A 20,509-nucleotide genomic window follows, 5' to 3' on the forward strand; every position below is an offset into this window, starting at 1 on the left:
GTGCTGCGTATTAGTGCTGTGAATGGCATCTGATGGTTGTCCTTAACACACAGTACTGGGCTTTTTTTTTTCTTCTTCTTTTTTTATTTTTTCAGTCTCAGGGGCTTCTAGACCAATACACCATCTTAAAGAGGTGTACATACAGGAGGTGACTACACAGACCACAGACAGTCAGTGTCAGTGACATTCAGTAACTTAAAGCCATGGCTGGTGAAATAACTGCTGGCAACATGAGGTGGCTTGTCCTGTGTTAAACTATTCTTAACTTTAAGGCAACAGACTGAATAACAAAGGATACCGTTGATGGACATATGACAGATTAGTAATATATTTAGGGGTTACCTTGACGACCAGTACATGGAATGACTGCTAGTGACCAAACTTCAGCTACAAGGCATACTTCGCAGGCCAAACATTTCCTGTTTGGATGCTCCTTTAGAAGTCTTAAAGCAAGTGTACTTCACTGTCACGTTGTGGCCTTCTCAGGTTTGTCTTTTTTAAATCTAAATCTAACATGTCCTCTGAATTTTCCAAATTCCAGTATTGCAATAATCCCACTAATACTGTTCCAAATAAGTGCTTGAACATTTTGGGAATTGGATCGGCTGCACATTATTTTACAAGTATTTTCCCAGTACTTGGTGACAAATGTATAACAGGACTATATATTTAGTTGTCCCTCATTTTATGAATGAAGTCGATGCCTTCAGTTGGACTTCATATGAAAAAAAAAAAATTAAATTATGCTAAACTCAGTCGCCAGTTGGCCACTGTTGATTTAGCTGGTCACCCCACGCAAGTAAAGTCTTTACATGGGAAGGAATGTTCCAGAAAAATTAAACTTCTCCACCATACAGTCAGTTAACTATAGCTGGCCTGCATAGTGTGAATAAAGTGATACTAAAGCATTAATGTTAGTTAGGCTTCAGTAGTGTTTGATAAGCACATTGTACACAAATATTTCCTTGCAGTACAAGTTGTCATTGTGCTTCTCACAGGTGAAATTATGGAGCATTGACTGATTAGGGCTTTAGTGGCAGTTTGGCAAGTTGCCCGAGTGTCTTCAAGGAGCAGTTAGTGAATTTGTTTTTAGAAGTAAATCACTGGGAGATGAAGAAAGATTTAAAATGATGCACAGTTAAAAACAAACAAAAAACAAACAAACATTGCTGTGATGCAAGAACTTTATTTTCCCCACACCTTCTTCGGGCATGTACAGTGTTTTTGGACATCTGCTTACCAAGTCAGATTATAAGTGATTTCCTGATTTAGATGAAATGCCTTGAAATGAATACCTTCAACCTTGACTGGCCTTTACTTCAAGGGGACATGAAATGCTACACACATAAGGGCTAATTTAACTCACGGAGCCCTGCTCTCAAAAACTGACATAGATGTAACTCTGTCTGTGAAGCTGGATTTAAGATATAAGTGCTTAAAGTTTTGAGAACACGTATAGCGCCATCTTCAGTCAGTACGAAACGTTACGTCACGTGGTTGGTTTGGTGCGGCTAATAGACTTACGTTAGTTTATGTTAACTAACAGGTGACGGAATTGATAGCTCAGAGGAAAATAAGGACACTAACAATAAAAATCATTTTAAGGGATTACATACCAGGGTTTTAATAGTTTTGCAATTTTCATTAGTTTTTATTTTTATTTAGTTTTGACTTCAGATTTTCAATTTTATATCAGTTTTAATTAGTTTTTACAAATTGTTTGCTAGTTTAGTTTAGTTTTTATTTTTTTGAAAATCCTTAGTTTCAGTTTAGTTTTAGTTGTGTTTGCAACAATTAAGTGTAACAAAATCCCAGTTTCATCATATCAGTCATTCTGCTCATCCTTGGGTATGTTGCTATTCCAGCTACCATAATGCACCCTGGACAGGTCGCCTGTCTGTCGCAGGGCTAACATGCAGAGACAGACAACTCACATTCCCACCTATGGGTTCTTTAACCCTCTGGTCTCTATCTGGCCATTTTTGGCCACTTTCTTTATTCGGTTTTCAACCATTTTTGTTCTGTTAATGCAAATGGAATGAAACTTTCCAAAGGTGTGCATTTTTTAAAAAATTTTTAATTTTCAACATTTCAACTTAATAATGTCAATAATATTCACTATACACCAATTTGTTCCTGTTTTACTGATCGTGGCCATTTTTGGCCAATTGAAACCCATTATAACCACCTTTTTTGATTCCTTGTTACTGGCAGTACTATAGCATGCAATTTAGGTAAAATTGCTTTCATTCTAAACTCAACACATGAAAATTGTAGTTTTTCATTTTTTCTACCACATGACATCCTTGGCCCATTTTCTGCCAAGCAAGCAATTTCATGTAATATTCTTGGTTTCCACTAGGTGGGGTTGATGGGTTACCACACTCCAATGGACCAATATAATGAAACAATTTTGACATAGGTTTGGTCTTAAGGATCTGATAGTTTGTGTTTGTGCATGACATTGCAGCACAAACATGTATTTGCAAGATAGACTGGAATAAATAATGACGCATCAAACATTACATAGGCTGCAGTGAATTCCTGTGGATGCAGGATATTAAGCTTTGAGGTTCCCAGTCAAACTTAGCTTTGAAGCACATGTGAAAAGCACTTTTACTCTTGTATTTTTCATAAAAAGAGACCATACCCAAAATATTAACTCTAGAAACAAAAACAAAAACAAAAAAAAACCCCAATCACAGGACATTTTGCACAGTTCAAACCTGCAGCTGCAGCGCAAACAACAACAAACACTGTTTGTAAACGTGTCCTGGAGTTTATGCAGGTGCAGACGTTGCTACTGCTGTAAGTCAACCTAACAGCTTCCAGACCATTTATTCTGGCAATATGGCAAGAAGGTGGGAGTGTCCCCCCCACCCCAAGAGGGACAAAGGGACCCCCTGATGATCCTCTAATCGCCTGAGCCAAGGTGTGAAACTGGGTGTGAACTCTGGCTGATTGGGAACCACACCCAGTTCAAAGCGTATAATATCTAAATTTGAATTATATTTTGGTTTTCATGACTAGGACTGGTGCTAATTTAAAAAATCAAGTCAATGAAAGTAGAAAAATGTTTTAATATATATGAATTTTATAGTATTTTGAAAACGTAAACATGGGTGGCCATTTTTGGCCACGAACAAAATGAGAGGGATTTTTTGTTTTTCTGTCACAGCACAAAAAACCAAAGATACATAAAACTCATTGATACTTTTAATTATTGCTATGCATCTAACCTCCATCATGGTTAGAAAATAAATCAGTTTGCATGTATTATTTAGGAAAAAAATGGGGATTTTATGCTTTTATCCCTTTATCCCTTTATCCCTTTGTAAATCATTAAAATTATGTAATTTAACTGGTATTTAAAGGGTTAAAAGTCTGGATTTGAATTAAATTTTGGTCTTGATGAACAGCACTGATACTAATCTAAAACATCAAGTCAATGAAAGTAGAAAAATGTTTTAATATATATGAATTTTATAGTATTTTGAAAACGTAAACATGGGTGGCCATTTTTGGCCACGAACAAAATGAGAGTTTTTTTTTGTTTTTCTGTCACAGCACAAAAAACCAAAGATACATAAAACTCATTGATACTTTTAATTATTGCTATGCATCTAACCTCCATCATGGTTAGAAAATAAATCAGTTTGCATGTATTATTTAGGAAAAAAATGGGGATTTTATGCTTTTATCCCTTTATCCCTTTATCCCTTTGTAAATCATTAAAATTATGTAATTTAACTGGTATTTAAAGGGTTAAAAGTCTGGATTTGAATTAAATTTTGGTCTTGATGAACAGCACTGATACTAATCTAAAACATCAAGTCAATGAAAGTAGAAAAATGTTTTAATATATATGAATTTTATAGTATTTGAAAACGTAAACATGGGTGGCCATTTTTGGCCACGAACAAAATTAGAGGGATTTTTTTTTTTTTTTTCTGTCACTGCACAAAAAACCAAAGATACATAAAACTCATTGATACTTTTAATTATTGCTATGCATCTAACCTCCATCATGGTTAGAAAATAAATCAGTTTGCATGTATTATTTAGGAAAAAAATGGGGATTTTATGCTTTTATCCCTTTGTAAATCATTAAAATTATGTAATTTAACTGTGATTTAAAGGGTTAAAAGTCAGGATTTGAATTAAATTTTGGTCTTGATGAACAGCGCTGATACTAATCTAAAAAAATCATGTCAAAAAAAGGGGAACTTTTTCTTAATATATATGAATTTTATAGCATTTTGTAAATGTAAACAGGGGGTGGCCATTTTTGGAAGTTTTTATGTTTTTCTGTCACTGCACAAAAAAACAAAGATGCATAAAACTCATTGATACTTTTAATTATTGTTATACATCTAACCTCCACCATGGTTAGAAAGTAAATCAGATGGCATGTTTTATTTGGAAAAAAATTGGGGTTTTGTGATTTTTTTTTCCATTTATGAGTTCCTAGGATTATTTGATTTAACTGGTATTTAAAGGGTTAAAATTATGAATTTGAATGAAATTTTGGTCTTGATGAACAGCACTGGTACTAATCTAAAAAATCATGTCAAAAAAAGTGGAAATTTTTCTTAATATATATGAATTTTATAGCATTTTGTAAATGTAAACAGGGGGTGGCCATTTTTGGCCACGAACAAGCTGAGAGGAAGTTTTTATGTTTTTCTGTCACTGCACAAAAAAACAAAGATGTATAAAAGTCATTGATACTGTTAATTATTGCTATGCATCTAACCTCCATCATGGTTAGAAAGTAAATCAGATGGCATGTTTTATTTGGAAAAAAATTGGGGTTTTGTGATTTTTTCCATTTATGAGTTCCTAGGATTATTTGATTTAACTGGTATTTAAAGGGTTAAAATTATGAATTTGAATGAAATTTTGGTCTTGATGAACAGCACTGGTACTAATCTAAAAAATCATGTCAAAAAAAGTGGAAATTTTTCTTAATATATATGAATTTTATAGCATTTTGTAAATGTAAACAGGGGGTGGCCATTTTTGGCCACGAACAAGCTGAGAGGAAGTTTTTATGTTTTTCTGTCACTGCACAAAAAAACAAAGATGTATAAAAGTCATTGATACTGTTAATTATTGCTATGCATCTAACCTCCATCATGGTTAGAAAGTAAATCAGATGGCATGTTTTATTTGGAAAAAAATTGGGGTTTTGTGATTTTTTCCATTTATGAGTTCCTAGGATTATGTGATCTAACTGGTATTTAAAGGGTTAAAATTATGAATTTGAATGAAATTTTGATTTTCATGAACAGCACTGGTACTAATCTAAAAAATCATGTCAAAAAAAGTGGGAATTTTTCTTAATATATATGAATTTTATAGCATTTTGTAAACGTAAACAAGGGGTGGCCATTTTTGGCCACGAACAAGCTGAGAGGAAGTTTTTATGTTTTTCTGTCACTGCACAAAAAACAAAGATGTATAAAAGTCATTGATACTGTTAATTATTGCTATGCATCTAACCTCCATCATGGTTAGAAAGTAAATCAGATGGCATGTTTTATTTGGAAAAAAATTGGGGTTTTGTGATTTTTTCCATTTATGAGTTCCTAGGATTATTTGATTTAACTGGTATTTAAAGGGTTAAAATTATGAATTTGAATGAAATTTTGATTTTCATGAACAGCACTGGTACTAATCTAAAAAATCATGTCAAAAAAAGTGGGAATTTTTCTTAATATATATGAATTTTATAGCATTTTGTAAACGTAAACAAGGGGTGGCCATTTTTGGCCACGAACAAGCTGAAAGGGTAGTGATTTTTAACAAGGCCAGAGGGTTAAATAAATAAATAAATAAATAAAGGCAGATGAACAACCATTGATACCAGGCAACTATAAAATGTATATCTTGGCCCCAATGAGACTATTAACTCTTGCAGCACCGGGTGTTCGTAATTTTGGTTCAAGTGAATTGATAAACTTTTTGAAGGTAATTGACTCACACAGTTGTGTAGATATCCCCGTCCTGTTGTCTCGGGATGCATCACGCTGCCTTGCCTGGGGTTAGCTTCTGTTTTCTGGGGATGAGGGTTGAGTGTGCTCCCTTACCTTCTCAAGGTAAGCTAGGTTAGCCTTCTTGTGTGAGCTTTTCAAGTGCACTTTAAGGTTTGTGGGATTTTTTTCCCTTTAGAAATGTCCCTCATAATTTGTCTCTTTCCACTACAAGACACTTGCTTTATCCAAAACACAGTCATATTCAAAGTAATCCCAAATTGGACTCTGGCTCCCGACTTTTCCTGACATGATTCTGCGCGTGGACGGAGCAGCAACACAGACGACTCGACTAACGTACTGCCACCTGCTGGCATAATTAGACAGCAAGAAAAAAAATCTGGAAAACTAAACTTCATTTTCACCCTTGACTACTGTATGACACGCACACATCAATGAAAACTAAACACATTTTTGCTATAAATTCAGTTAGTTTTAGTTAGTTTTGTGAACACTCATTATAGTTTTAGTTAGTTTTCCCTTTTTTGTTTTTATTTTTATTTCCGTTAACGAAAATGTTTTTTCACTTCTAGTTTTCGTTATTTCGTTAGTTTTCGTTAACGATAATAACCTTGTTACATACAGCACCAAGGGCGGATAGCACAAAAGTGATCGGGAAAGTTCACCTGTTAGCTGTAATGTTCAGTTTTGTAAAGCACTTTATGAATGAGGACTGTGATATAAATTAGCCTTTGTATGTGTTGTGTTTCATGTCCTCTTTAAAGCACTTGAGACTTGAGTAACCAGCTACTGATGCAGTTATGTGTTTTTGTAATGACTTTTTGTGTTGCAGTGTTTACTTAGTGTTAAACATGTAAGAGTGTTTATTCTTTTTTGCAGATTCTGACAAAACCTTTGAGGTCTGGATCAAGCGGTGTGAGGAGATGATGGAAAGTAAGTAGCTCTCTCTGTACTGTGCAAAAGTCTTGATCCAGCCATTGTTTGCAATAGCTCATCAGGCTTTCTGAAAGTCTTTCAAAGTTTCTCTTTGGACATTGGCTACTTTTTCACTAATTTTCAGTCCACTCCTTGTACCTAACAATTTTCAGAAGAATCAGGTTTTATTCTTTCAAGCTAACACTTGACCAGTGAAGCTTTTACACATGCAAAATGCATCTAAATCAAGGGATGAAGCAGTGACATATCTACACATAACAGACAACTTGGCAAAGAGCAATTTTAACCCCACAGCCAAAAAAGGCTGATGGGGTTTGTCGTCACCCCGGTGGGCAAGGTGGCATGAGCACCCAAGATTGTGAACACGATAACTCGAGAACGAGGCAATATAGGATTTTCAAATTGATATTATAGGTGCATCTTCTAAGAGGCTGAGGGGTAGCACTGGTCACTGCAAGTATTTTTAATTGTCTGTAGGCACTTTGCCATTAGGACTCTGTAACAAAAACACATTTAATTTCCATTTCTTTAGTTGAATCTTCAGAAAATGCCAATGATAACACAGTCTGACATTTTCACACTAACAAGGTGAATCCTGAAGAGCTGTTGTCAGAAAACTTGTCATCGTGTGCACAGTGTGTTTTGTGTGTTTGACCAAAAACAGATAAGATAAAAAGTATCAAAATGTGCTGTTCCAAAGAAATAGGAAAAGACCTGACACAGGACCTGAGAGATGTGGAAATCGGTGCTCTGGTGGACTGATTAGAATTTTTGATTCAAATCATTGTCGGTATGTACAGCAGTCAGTGCTGCGGAACTGCAGTCATGTTGAATATCTGGAAATCTGCTTAATATTCATAGAATTATGAACACAGAAAATTACTATTGGATGTTGAGCCCTCATGCGGTAACATCTGGAAAGCATTTGATTGACAACAGCTTCATTGTATAGCATGACACACTGTCAATGCAGTAAAAGCATGCCTGGATAGAAAAACACAGTGGAACACTGTCAGTCATGGATTGGCCTCCGCAGAGCCCAAACCTCAACATTACTGACTTGCAGAAATGCCAAACAAAACAAAACAAAAAAAACGAGTTCAGGCTGTGCTGAAGAATAGAGCTGCCTTTTTCAGTGAAGGTTTCCACGTTTCAGTGAATGACTGGGCCTATTTGTAGCAAAATATAAAGAAATTATAGGGGGCTCAAGACTTTTGCACAACACTGTAGTTTTATGGAACTTTGACCAGTAATAATGCATCTGAAGATGTGTGTGTGTGTGTGTGTGGGGGGGGGGGGGGGGATCTGTGTTGTAACACCCTAAATGTAAGTAAACAAAATTGCCTGGGGTACTTTTAGTTCAAACAAGCTTCAGACTTGCAAACTTTAACTTGTGCAGTATATCCTATTTACTGCCTGCCATCAAACGCGCAGCTAAATGGCACCGTCAGGGAGCAGATCAGCCCATCTGATCAAACAAATGAGCACGCACACGTCCATGGATCTACAGTATGCGCTCACATTGGTGGAGGCTGAGCTGCTTAGTCCAATAAAAGATGCATGCCATGTCTGCGTGGTGTGTTTCTGTTTGCTGCTGATGCCTGGGCCCTCTGGATCATCTCAAGTAAACAAGAGCATGAGTTTTGACAAACACGCTTCACACCCGCGTGCATACGTACTCCCAGGAGCGCATGATTCATCAGAGTTAACGTTACTGATGTTTGAAAGCCCCCGATGAGACCCAGCCTCCTTGATAAGCCGGCTTGCAGACAGCATACACACACACACACTCTTACTGCTCACACCGGGAACAGCCTCTTTTTTTTATCTCCCTAGTTTTTCCTGGTGACTGTTTACTGCGAGCAAACACACACAGCACCTGGTTATTCCATCACATGTGGCACCCCGCATGCATCAGAACACACAGTCGCACACAAGCAGCCCCCCCTCCCTTGTCACTTCAAGCTCGACCTCATTAAGACAACATTAACACGCCTCCTATCATCTCATCTATCTATGTAATGAAGTCTGTGAATAATGTATGACAGCATGCTGGTAAACGGTGTCTGGGCTCGCTCGGGCTCACAGGGCTTTTAATGGGCGTGGCTGGACCAGTAAACAAACTGGTGGAGAGGCTCAGAGAGTGTATGTGTGTGTTTATGTTGTGTTGTGCCTATTGTCCGTTATTCACCTATAGATACATTTAAAATTGGCGCTGGAACCTCTGCTCTTATCCAGTAATCTAATAGTCATGTTTTAACAGAGATCAGTGAAGCCAGTTATGGGTGTATTAAATGTTTCGAGCTGAAAGCCCACCTTTTTCCTTTTTTTCCCCTACAGATAAGACACAAAACAACAACGTCAACACGGTGAGTTTCTCTTTGAGGCCACCTGGGGGCATTGTTGCTCTCAGCATCAGCACGGCTTTGTCCACGCTTTGGCTTCAAACAAGGACACCATACTAAGCTTCTTTTGTTGTTGTTATGGCTTTTTTTTTCACCCCCCCTCCTCATTCCTGTGCTTTTCTGTCTCATCCATTTGCTTTCCCACCACGTCCTCCTCTCTAATTGTCATCTCGTCTCGTGGGCTGAATGACCCAGCAGACACCAGCGGCTCCACCTGTGAAGTAAGTGCACAAATGTAAATACGCCCTATCTGGTATTGCTGTTTATTTATTATACAGAGTTAATATTCAACCGAGCCTCAGTGCTTCAAAGCAGCCCCTTTCTTTATAAAAATGTAAATCCCATGTACACAGAAAATATATGTTAATGAGGATGGCTGCTTTTTAAAATTATTATTATGCATGAAATCTCCATTTTTGTCGCAATAAGTGGATTAAGGGGTCAAATTCAAATAAGTCTTCCTGTGCCGTTAATTCTTGTGTTTTTAATCGTTTGTCTTTCAGGCACGACTGGTACCAAACAGAATCGCAAGTCATTGTCACAGTGATGGTGAAAAATGTGCCCAAGGATGGCGTGCATGTCAGCTTCATGGAAAAGGAGGTATAAACACAAACTTGAATGCTGTGTTGAGTCTCTGTTTGCTCGGTGTGTGGAGCAGAGATGGGTTAGCTCTTGGGTGTTTCCTCAGGGGGGCCCATTAGATGGGTCTCACACACACACACACACACATACACACACACACACACACTCCCCATGGACCCAACTATGCCTCCAGTGGTGCCTTGTTAACATTGCCCCCAAAGTACAGATCTAAGAACAATTTACCCTCCCCAGCTTCTCCAACCTCCTAATTGTCTATAGATGGAAGGCATAACTGATCTAGGATCAGCTGCAGAACCCTCTAGGGACAACCTCCCTTTCTTACTCTTTCTTACTCTTTTCTTTTCTGCCTTTTGCCTTCTTTCCCTCTCTCCGAGGGGTAACTGTGGGGCACCCCAGGGAACAGCTTTGTCTTTCCTAATAGAATAACAAACTGAATTTACCCCATTTCAAAAGAAATTGTTCACTCGCTTCGAATCACACAGTCACTTGTTAAGCTCCTACCGTGGTGCAAACTACAGATAAGTTCATATATTTTTTACTAGGTCAGTATATACAAAAGAAATTAAAGATGAAAGGCGGCGGTTCCATTTATTTTCCCTGGTGACTGCGTTTGCAGAAGCTGTATACCTACAGACAGTGCAGGAATTCAACTTGAAATGAATATTAAGGCTTTGATAGTTTTGTGGAATTGCCCAAAAGCAACTTGAGCTAACTTTCGAAGCTTTTATCCCCAGTGAACTATTTTTTTTTTCTTTTTTTCCTCATTCATTATGGGTCCAAAATCAGAAAAGTCCATTTTTAGTGAAGCGTTAGGTTGCAGATTACAGTTGAATACACTGCTGGGGCAGTGTGCTGTTGATTCGAAAGTACAAGACTGCATGAGTGTCACATTTGCCAAGTGATGAGCATGTTAGAAGTGTGAGGGTTTGGGCCGTAGCTGAAGCCCTGTCCCTCTAAAACAACAAGCCGCCCACCTACCCTGCCCGAGTGAGTGACAGGCCGTTAGGAGCTGTCTGATGCCCCCTCGTCACTGGTCACTGTGTGGCTGAGGGGGACAGGTTGAGGATACTACTGGCCGTCACACCAGCCACATCAGATGATCATTCTCATGGACACTCTGACACCTTCGACCCCCCCCCCCCCCTCCCTCCTTATCTCTTTTTTCTAAGGATCGCTGTGCCATAAAATCTGTATACTGATGCAACAATTCCAACTTGCAGATGGTTCCATATTTATTTATTATTTATACTTCGTGGACATGGTCCTACCTTTAAAACCATCTCATATGTGTATATTTCACAAATTGTTTACTACCAAAGCTAATGCCAGTATATAAGGGGAAATAACTTATATCTTTTGTGTGTGATGCCTTCAGATGTCTGCCACAATACAGCTGCCATCAGGGGATAACTACAACCTCAACCTCCACCTCCTGCACCCTGTTGTCCCCCAACAGAGCAGCTTCAAGATCCTCACCACTAAGGTATCACTTTAACTTTAGCTAGCAGAGTTAATGTGCTGTAAAAAAATCTTTAACTGTTTCCCCCTTGGACACCTGCTAAGTTTGGAAAATACAAACAGATTTACCCCCTGAGTGGTTTCTGCCACATTTCAAGCCTGACTTCAGAACATAATGATTGCGTGTGATCAGAATTTGGTGAGGGTGATCTCTAACTAGGGCTACCCTTGGGAAAACCCGATGGTCAACAAACCACGTCTTTGTTGAAATTTAATGAGGTGGCAAAACCCGTCATTAAGGGTTCGAGAACAGTCGTCAAGGGTCAAATATCATCTTTGTGGGGGAAACACTTAAAATTCCCACCATTGTTTTTAACAGTAGCAGCTGTGCATAGTTACATCGAGCATGATTTTAGTGTTTTGACAGGTTTAAAAGACTTTTTAAATGTTCTTTTTTCTTTAATCAAGACCGATTCATGAAGCAGAACCAGACCACACGAATCAGACCTGCAGTTGTGTTAACGGTCCATTGTTCTGTAAAATGTACTTTGAAAAATTGAGACGTGTGTATTCTGCTTGCTTTTTGTCCAGTCTGGGGTCACACTGACCCCGTCTGACCAACACTCAAACAGCTGAGATGATAAATGGCCTCATGCGGGGTGATGATGTGCTTGCCAGAATACAGTTTATCATTGCCAGGTCATTTCTGGAATCTTTTTGAAGTTTTAAAAAGGTGTATTCAAGCCACGGAGAATTCAGGAAATACTTTGAGATGCTTTCTGTACACAGCAGACTCGGCTTTGGCAGAAAATAAGTCTGTGTGCCACTTTACAATTTTTTTTAGTAGCAAAAACACAAACAAACGAGGAAGAAATAACATATTTAGGTCATAGAAACACTTCCGCTGAGTTTTTGAAAGTCAACGAAAAGTCATTGAATTTTACTCGGAATCATTGGGAGCACTGTGTTTATCCCTGCCACGCCAATAGTTCCTCTCAACAATAAAGCAGCAGACTATCAAACATGTCAGGGGACGCGTTTTATGCCGCTGTAAAGGGAATAGGACGTAGTAATGCTGCACGCTGTAGAAATGTTGTTACTGCTCTGAAGTGCAGATGCATCGGATGGCGTGTTGGTTTCTGTGGATTCAGACTTTTCTTTATTAAAAAGAAAAGATAATGAAGCGGGTGTCAGATGGCAGTAAAAAGGCAACATGGAAAAGCGTGCTAATGCGAGTTTAAGCAGCTTAGTGAAATTGTGACCGATCATTACTTTGGTTACCACTCTGAGATCAACATCTTAATCTCTCTAGTGATTTAAAGCAGTATAAAGTAGACTGTCGCTACCTATAATTCCTTAATGCTGGTAAAGCTCACTGCAGCTGGAGCAGAAATGAGAAAATCCACTCTGGCTGTATACAGTGCGGCTCCTGCAGTTCATCTGTGCAGCTAACAGGAGATTCACACATATGCACAAATCCTCACTCCTACACACACGGCTGTACGCGCGCGAGTTCCTCAACCCTTTTTAAGGTGATTATGGACCTAATGAGTAGGAAGGGCACTTTTTACTATAGACTAATTAGTGTATATTATAGAAGATGTGGGTTAATGAGTGTGCTGGCTGAGTGTGTGCTGATTCAGGGTTTAGACCCCTGTCAGGCTTTAGCCTGCAGATCAAAAGACAGCCTTCTGTGTGACTTGTTTTGATTGGTTGGTTGTGTTTTTTTTCTTCATCATTAAGGAGGGGATTTGTTTTTTTTGGGGGGTTTTTTTTGTTTTTTTTAGGGCATTGATCATTCCGGTCTTGTCAATACAGAACTCCATCAAGCTTTGCTCTTTCTCTTGACTCTTGTTTAAGAAGCATCTGTAGATGCTGCCTGTTTCAAGTTATTTGGTTTAAAGAAATCAGCTCCTCAGAATAGGGCTGTGCGATATGACCAAAATCTCATATCCCGATATAAGAATTCTATCGTCCGAAAACGATATAAATCACACAAATGTAACATTTTTGTAAACTCCGTGAATCTCGGGCAGCTCAACTTGCGGGAAGTGTTTCCAACTGCGCATCATGTAGCTGGAGTCGAGTGTTTTAACTGATGCATGAAACTATACATTTTTAGACATAAGTTGTAACAGCCGCCGTTTTCTTTGTGAGTATTTATTATACAGCGTGCTGCGGGGAAAAGCCTGTTCTAACGTTTGAGTCTAAGGTTTATTTTTTAGCACCTGGCGGCTCTTTTTTTACTTCTCATCCGTAAATAATCTGCTCTTTCACGTGATTCAGTTTATTTTGAAAAGTCTCAAGAGGATCTTGAGCTTTATTGTGAAAGGTTTATGTGGAACATAAACAAGCGGACAGGCGATGGTGTTACCGTCGTTGTTGCTAACGATGACGCATAAAAACAGGCGCTTGTCCGTCAGTAGTGTGGTTATATTAAATATAAGAGAAAGAGAGAACTTTAAGAAATTAATATAGCCACTACAGTGACCATCAAAACCATGAAAAAATATTGCTGTAAACAGTTTATTTTGTGACACCACGAAACAAACGATAGCGTAAAATTAAACAATAGACGTTTTTATATCGTCATCCGATATGTATCGTTATATCGAACAGCCCTACCTCAGAATGTAATTTATACTAAAGAAATTATAGAACTATACAAGTTTCTGGGCTGAATATTGAACCTTAACAGTTTGTTTTCTTTACCCAGCCAGAGTTGAGTTTCTCAAACTCAGAGATCAGTTTTCCTGACTTTTAGATTTAACGTGTGAGTCTTACATATTTGAAAAGTGGGTAAATACTTGATATTGAAAGGACTCTCATCGTTTACTTACCAAAGTTAGACTCGACATGGAGAAAAAGTTTATTGCTTATAGTTGGTAAAATTATAATCTTCCGAAGTATTCCATCTGCAGGTAGCTGACCTTTATGGGAAATGAAAAAGAGATGAACAAAATGTACCGAAGCCACCTACAGAAGCAGAGAGCGATGGAATGAAAATGGTATTTATGCAGATGATTAGAATACTAAAGATGAGTCTACTCATCGGCGTTATATAAATGTCTTATCAGCAGACAGAACAGCACTGATGAAGCGTGTTGTGATTTATTGTTTTTTTCTTCCCCCAAATACAATTATCATTAAGTTTGCATTCAGGCTTGATGAACATACTCCACAACAACCCCGCCTCTTGTTTGTTTGATGCAAATTACTGGGCTTTGCTCAGGTCTTGGTCTTGCCTCTGTGCTATGTTTAGCTGCGTCAGCTAACTTTGAGGATTTTGCACGCAAACATGTCTGTTGCAAATTGCATGACCTGAACAAAGTGAACGCTAAGAGACGTGTAAACCTGCGTTAAGATGTCTTTCATTTAACAGCCTTTTCTTAAATGGAGTTTGCGTTCTTAAAAAGCCTGCTTTTTAAGACCTTCTCTAATGAAAATCAAGTCTGTGACCTTGGTGATGCGTCTATACTTTTAGTGAGTCATTTATGGGTGTGCTAGACTCACTTTCCTGCTCTCACATATACTCGTGCAGTGAAGCCCACAACAGAAAGGTGAAATGAAATATTAATCAAGTTGATGAAAACACATCGACGATAAACAAGATGAAAAATAAATAAGAAGAAAATAACACACATTTTTTTGTCCTGTTCAAAGAGAAAAGGAAAAACAAAGAAACTGTTTGCATTGCAGGCGCGAAATACATCCACACTTTTAAACCCTGTGCTGTTAGCTTCCTCGATGCTGTGTTAGCTCGGCTGTTTAAAAACCGGCGCACTGAACACATCAGCTTGTTCTTAGAATATCTGATATTGCTTTTTGGTCCAGCGTCGGACAGATAGCCAATCCAAGTGTAGGATTGGAACGTCTGTGATCTATGTACACCCAAGAAGGTAAAAGTCGGACTTTACCTGGTATAGGGATGCAACGATACCAATTTTATCAAACCGATACGATACCGATACTTGGATCTGAGTACTTGCCGATACAGAGTACAAAAAACTATACTTCTACCACACACACACACACACACACACACACACACACACACACACACACACAAATACAATTAATTGGAAGACAGGTTTTATTATATTCCCTGCCAATAAAAAAAATCTTAATAAAAATGACTACAAAAAAATTTCAGGTGAAAAATAAGCACTTCTGTTAAATTATTGCAGAGTCTCCACATTGTAATTTTACAAAATATCACTGAACTATTGGCACTGTCTCGAGCTTTCAGAATAATAAATAAACACTTCTGTTTGGAATAAAATAAATACAAATTAGGTTTGCGAATAAAATAAACTTTTAAATGATTGCAGAGTGTCCATATTGTAAACAAACAAAATAATTATTATTAAATAAATAATAAAATATAAAAAATTATAAAATAAATAAAATAATAATTGGCCCCCTAGTTGCCAATCTAAAAAAAACTACAACAGAAATGACAAGCCACCCTCTAATTAATGAAATAAGTTGGTATCTGTTTATGGTATCAGTTAAATTTTACAAGTATGAGTACACACACATTTTACAGTATCGGCCCCGATACCCGATACCAGTATCGGTATCGGTGCATCCCTAACCTGGTAAAAAGGTGTCACCTGTTGAGATGAACCTACCTCACTCCCATGATGTATAATCCAGTTCTCTGTGAACAGGAGTAAGCTGCAAAGCAATTCTGGTATAAGTGGCACAACTACAGTGATAAATTTTCCATTTTAGAGGCCCAGCAAAAGAAAAACAAAAAATAAAACCCAGCAAACAAACTGAAACAAAATCACTGGAAAAGGAGCAACTCAGAATTAGATCGGCAATGTTATAAGTAATGTTCGGAAAGTGTGAAATGTTCAAGAGACGCTCTGACCCAGGCGTCTGATCAGCGTCAGTTTGTCTCAGACTCTGTCAAATCCTCACCCTCGCCCATTTTTCCTGCTTCTAACACATCAACTCTGACTATTAAATGTTCACTTGCTCCCTAATATAGCCCATCACTAACAGGTGCCACGATGAAGAGATAATCTGTGTTATTCACTTGAGCTGTCAGTGGTCATAATGTTATGCCTGATCAGCGTATAGCACAGAGTGCTTTGAGCATCCAGGTATCTTGTGGAGGAGGCTTGGAGACGTTCTCCAGCATATACGGCGTCTTCTAATGTGTTCAAGTGAATCTTTTAAACAGATCAACTTGATGCACACATCTCATTTCTTCAGCCCCCAGTTGATTGATCGAATTAAGCCTGTTTTGTCTGTTAGATCAATACTTATATATAAATATATATATATCTCACTAGCAAAAACAAATCAAAAAAAGGTTTGTCTCACAAGATATAGTATTATATAAACATCTCAAAAATCTTTAAGCAAGCTGAGCCAGAGCGCACCTGAAAGCAATGAGGGGAGTTATTTAAGTTTACTTTGCAGCAAGGCCACAGGGGGAATGAAAGGGCATAGACGACGGTGGGTGCTGGAATTACATACTGTATGGTGTCAAAGAAGGAAAAAGCATAGAAATGGAGCACCGCATAACCTGTATGTCTCTCTCTATATATGTGATGTCTGTATTGTGAGCATTATATCCACTGGCTCCACTGTGTCGAATAGAAGCTGACCTGCACAGAAACTGCCCCCTTTCAAAAAAAAAAAAGCCACATTTCCTCGTACTTGCTTTCTCACTTTTCCATGGCAACAGCAGACACTGCATACCAGAGGTGCACGTGGGTTGCAGCTTAAACAAGGGCTCAGTCTTAGAGACACCGCAGCTGAAGATGGTCTTAGACTCCCTCTCCACCCACTGTTACTGTCTTTTTTTTTCTTTTTAGGCCTTTTTTCCCTTTATCCTCATTTACCTCCTTTTTCTTTTGCTAATTTCTTTATGGCTCTCTCACAGACAGACACACCTTCTGTCGTTCTCTCCGTGTGTGCGTGTGTGTGGATAGAAACACAAACACCGCCCTTCAGGATAACAAGAGAGGGTGTTCTCAAACCTTCCTCCTGTCCCACAAAGACCCAACTGTTCCCTGGTCCAGTAGGCTCCTCGGGCACACACGGCCCCCTTCCCCATGCACACATCACTCCAACAGTATAAGCCCTCATTGGCGATTCAAACGTTTAAAATGGCATACGAACTCCTAACTCTTTATAAACTGGATGTGTGCGAGCCCATGCGCATGACAGCGTGAGAAACCCCCTGAAATACTGAGCAGCTTTCTCGATGCATGTCTCATTTAAATATTTTGGAGCCGTTTCGTCTTTTGAAGCCAGGAAGCCACTGGGGGGATAAAAACATTGAAATGAACAACGGCATCAGCAAATCAAGTTTCTCCAGATTGGCATGCATCCCTAATGAGCGTTTAAAAAAAGAAGAAAAAAAACACACTCACTCACTCTGGTACAATGACAGAGGCTGAACAGTAATCTTTCAACACACTTGTGCCATTTAAAGGAACTATTTGAAGTGTGCACGTGTGCGCGCGTGTCATCTCTAGGACATTATCGTCAGTGCGACCTCGTCCTGTCCTCCATCACGGCAAACATTCCAACCGCAGGGGTCACCGCGACAACGGGGAGCCAATTACACACCAGTGTGTTTGATCAGAACAGACGGCTGACGCGCACACGTGGGCGTGCACGCAAACACGCCGAGCGGTATCGGAACGAGCGCTCGCTCCTTCGTTCAGCTCGAAACTCATCTCTTTTGGGCGAACGGCTAAAGTGGCGTCTCCCCTCTTTAATTTGCACGCCTGTCAACGTCGAAGAACGTTTATGTGTATTTCATTTGTGTCCTTTTTAGCCGAGCTTGTTTCAAAATCCGCAGGCATCTGGGGGAAAAGAGGGAGAAGATGCCGGCCCCCTAGCTGGAAGGGGGGGGGAGCGACGATGGCTACAAACACATGTGACAAGCGACATGGGACCTCAGTGCCCCTCTGTAAATAGCATGTGTGCGTCTGTGCAGCACAGGATTGTATAGTCCAGCCTCTGGGGTCCTGTGGGTGGTGGCCCCTGATTGTGGCTCTGCTGTCACATCCCTTTACGAGCCTGTCATACACACAGAAACACACACAGAGAAACACACACACTGTGCCTGGCCTGCCATGTCCCTTAAAAGCTAGGAAACGCAGATGTGGCAGCAGATTAATGTTGTATGTCCTAGGAGCACACACGGAAACACACACAGTGTCAATTCGATGCACATCGCTACAAAAATATTATGTCTGGTAATTCCAAGTTAATACATTTAATTCTCTCAGCCTTTGATGCTTCGCTTTCACTGTTGTTTAGCAAAACTTAGAACTTTATAGGTTTCTAATTTAATGACAGAATTTGATTACTGTATTTTTGACACAGCTCCTTCATTGGATTGCACAAAAACATCACATGATTAAAAAAAAAATGAAGACGTCTCTAAATAGACTACAAGTTGTTTTGAGTCACTAGTGCTGCTACAAAAGCGGTGTCGGGCTGAACACCAGTTATTGGTGATTTGAACTAACGGTCTGATGTGCGCACGAGTCTTCGAAACATCACGAGACCACTGACGGAGCTCAAAAGGCATCTACGCCCCAGACTGCAGGTGGATCTCTCAAAAACAAGTGTTTAATATGCCGTGGGGAGCTTTTGCAAAACCTAACTGATCGGCAAGCTTCAACAAATAACCGTAGAAACGTCTCCGGGATCATTTAAAAATTCTTTACGTTGCAGTTTGGCCATCTGTTCGTGTTTTTTGAGGAAATTATGTATGACTGGTAGATCTTAAATTACTGCATTTCCAGTGAACTGGAGCTGATGTCTCAGTGTGCGTGTGTGTGTGCGCAGCCTTTTGCAGACGAAAAGCTGTAGCACTCAGCATGCTTTAGTGTTGCAGTGTGGAGGGAAAGTTCGGGGTTCTCCACCCGAGAATGATCTAGAATGCAAACACAAGCTAATTTGATGAGTACATCATCCAGCTTTGTGAAGTTTCCGCTCGGTGTTGGAAGTGAAGCTTGCATTTTTGTTTAAGTTTTTAAACAAAAATGCACACTGGATAACTGTAGCTATGCTTTCTAAAAGCAAACCTTTTTGGATGCTCAGAAAATTGATGACAGTCCCTTTATTTGTTAAAGCTGAAAGTCTGATTGGTGTACAGAAGCAAAAATGCAAAAACTGCGTGTTGGCTCAAACGTGTGGAGCCACGTTGAAAGTCCTTTTCTGTGGAGGTCTTGCTTATTTAAGCAATACAATGACAAAATACATTTTACATGTATTATTAAGGCAGCAGACAATTCAAAATATGACACAGTTTCTCGTTTTTGATCTTTTAAGATGTTTTCTGTGTGCGGTTTTTAATTAAACTCGGGCTTTTAAATAATTACCAAATGCCTTCATTCTGTCTTTATTTTCTATTTCACACAGCATCACAGCGGCTGTGATTTTTGTGCGAATCAGATATCTCCCAGCACAGCTCTTCGTGTTCCTACTGATAAGTTGATTAAGAGTTACATGCCAACCCGAGGATTAAGCTGCTCCACAGATGGTTGCGTAACATGCGCGAGATGAGGGGCGAGACACAATGAGCAATTTGCATATTCCGAAAACAATGCACGTTCTCAGGCTGCCTCACTTCACTTGGAAGATGTTCAAACTGTTGCAATTCTTTGCAGTGACAAAAAGTGAAGAAAGCAACAAAACAGAATCGGCGCTTGAATTGTGCGTCAATATTAAATTGACATTTTTTCCCAAAAGAAATTGTGGGATGCGAGCCTCTTTTTAATTCTTAGAAACTTTCTGACAGGCACTTCTTTTGAAGCATGCCAGCTTTTGTGTGTGTGCGAGTACCTGGGGGTGAGTAGACGGTGTACTAGAAATTAAGAATTCTCCCTTTTCGCACAATCCGGCTGGTCTGCTTAAAACGGCAATGAATTATTCCAGCAGTAACCTGTATTGTCAGGGGACACCTTGTGTTTTTGGGTTTGTTTGTTTTTTTCTTAAGCTGTTCAGCCCTTTGCAGCTGAGCCCAAAAGTTAATTTCGGACACTGCACAGATGCCTCGCCGTGTGCACGAGGCCCTTTGTGGAGCAGAAAGCGCTGACACACACCAAAGCGATCTATCAGTGTAAAGCC

The 20,509-nt window shown here is 39.2% G+C and overlaps 1 protein-coding gene across 3 annotated transcripts in view; it reads left to right on the forward strand.

Annotated features, from left to right (window-relative positions):
- The window catches only part of sugt1 (SGT1 homolog, MIS12 kinetochore complex assembly cochaperone), a 31,221-nt gene that overhangs the window by 5,851 nt on the left and 4,861 nt on the right, over positions 1 to 20,509 (forward strand). For 2 of the 3 annotated variants that reach the window (XM_085141142.1, XM_085141144.1), the window contains exons 6-10: positions 6,876 to 6,929; positions 9,273 to 9,301; positions 9,533 to 9,558; positions 9,841 to 9,937; positions 11,316 to 11,423. In XM_085141142.1, coding sequence (XP_084997268.1) covers positions 6,876 to 6,929; positions 9,273 to 9,301; positions 9,533 to 9,558; positions 9,841 to 9,937; positions 11,316 to 11,423 — 314 coding nt within the window. The remainder of the gene's footprint in view (positions 1 to 6,875; positions 6,930 to 9,272; positions 9,302 to 9,532; positions 9,559 to 9,840; positions 9,938 to 11,315; positions 11,424 to 20,509) is intronic. The other variant, XM_085141143.1, reaches the window with a different exon arrangement.

Source organism: Neolamprologus multifasciatus, chromosome 18, assembly GCF_963576455.1.
Source record: "Neolamprologus multifasciatus chromosome 18, fNeoMul1.2, whole genome shotgun sequence".
Lineage (NCBI taxonomy): Eukaryota > Metazoa > Chordata > Actinopteri > Cichliformes > Cichlidae > Neolamprologus > Neolamprologus multifasciatus.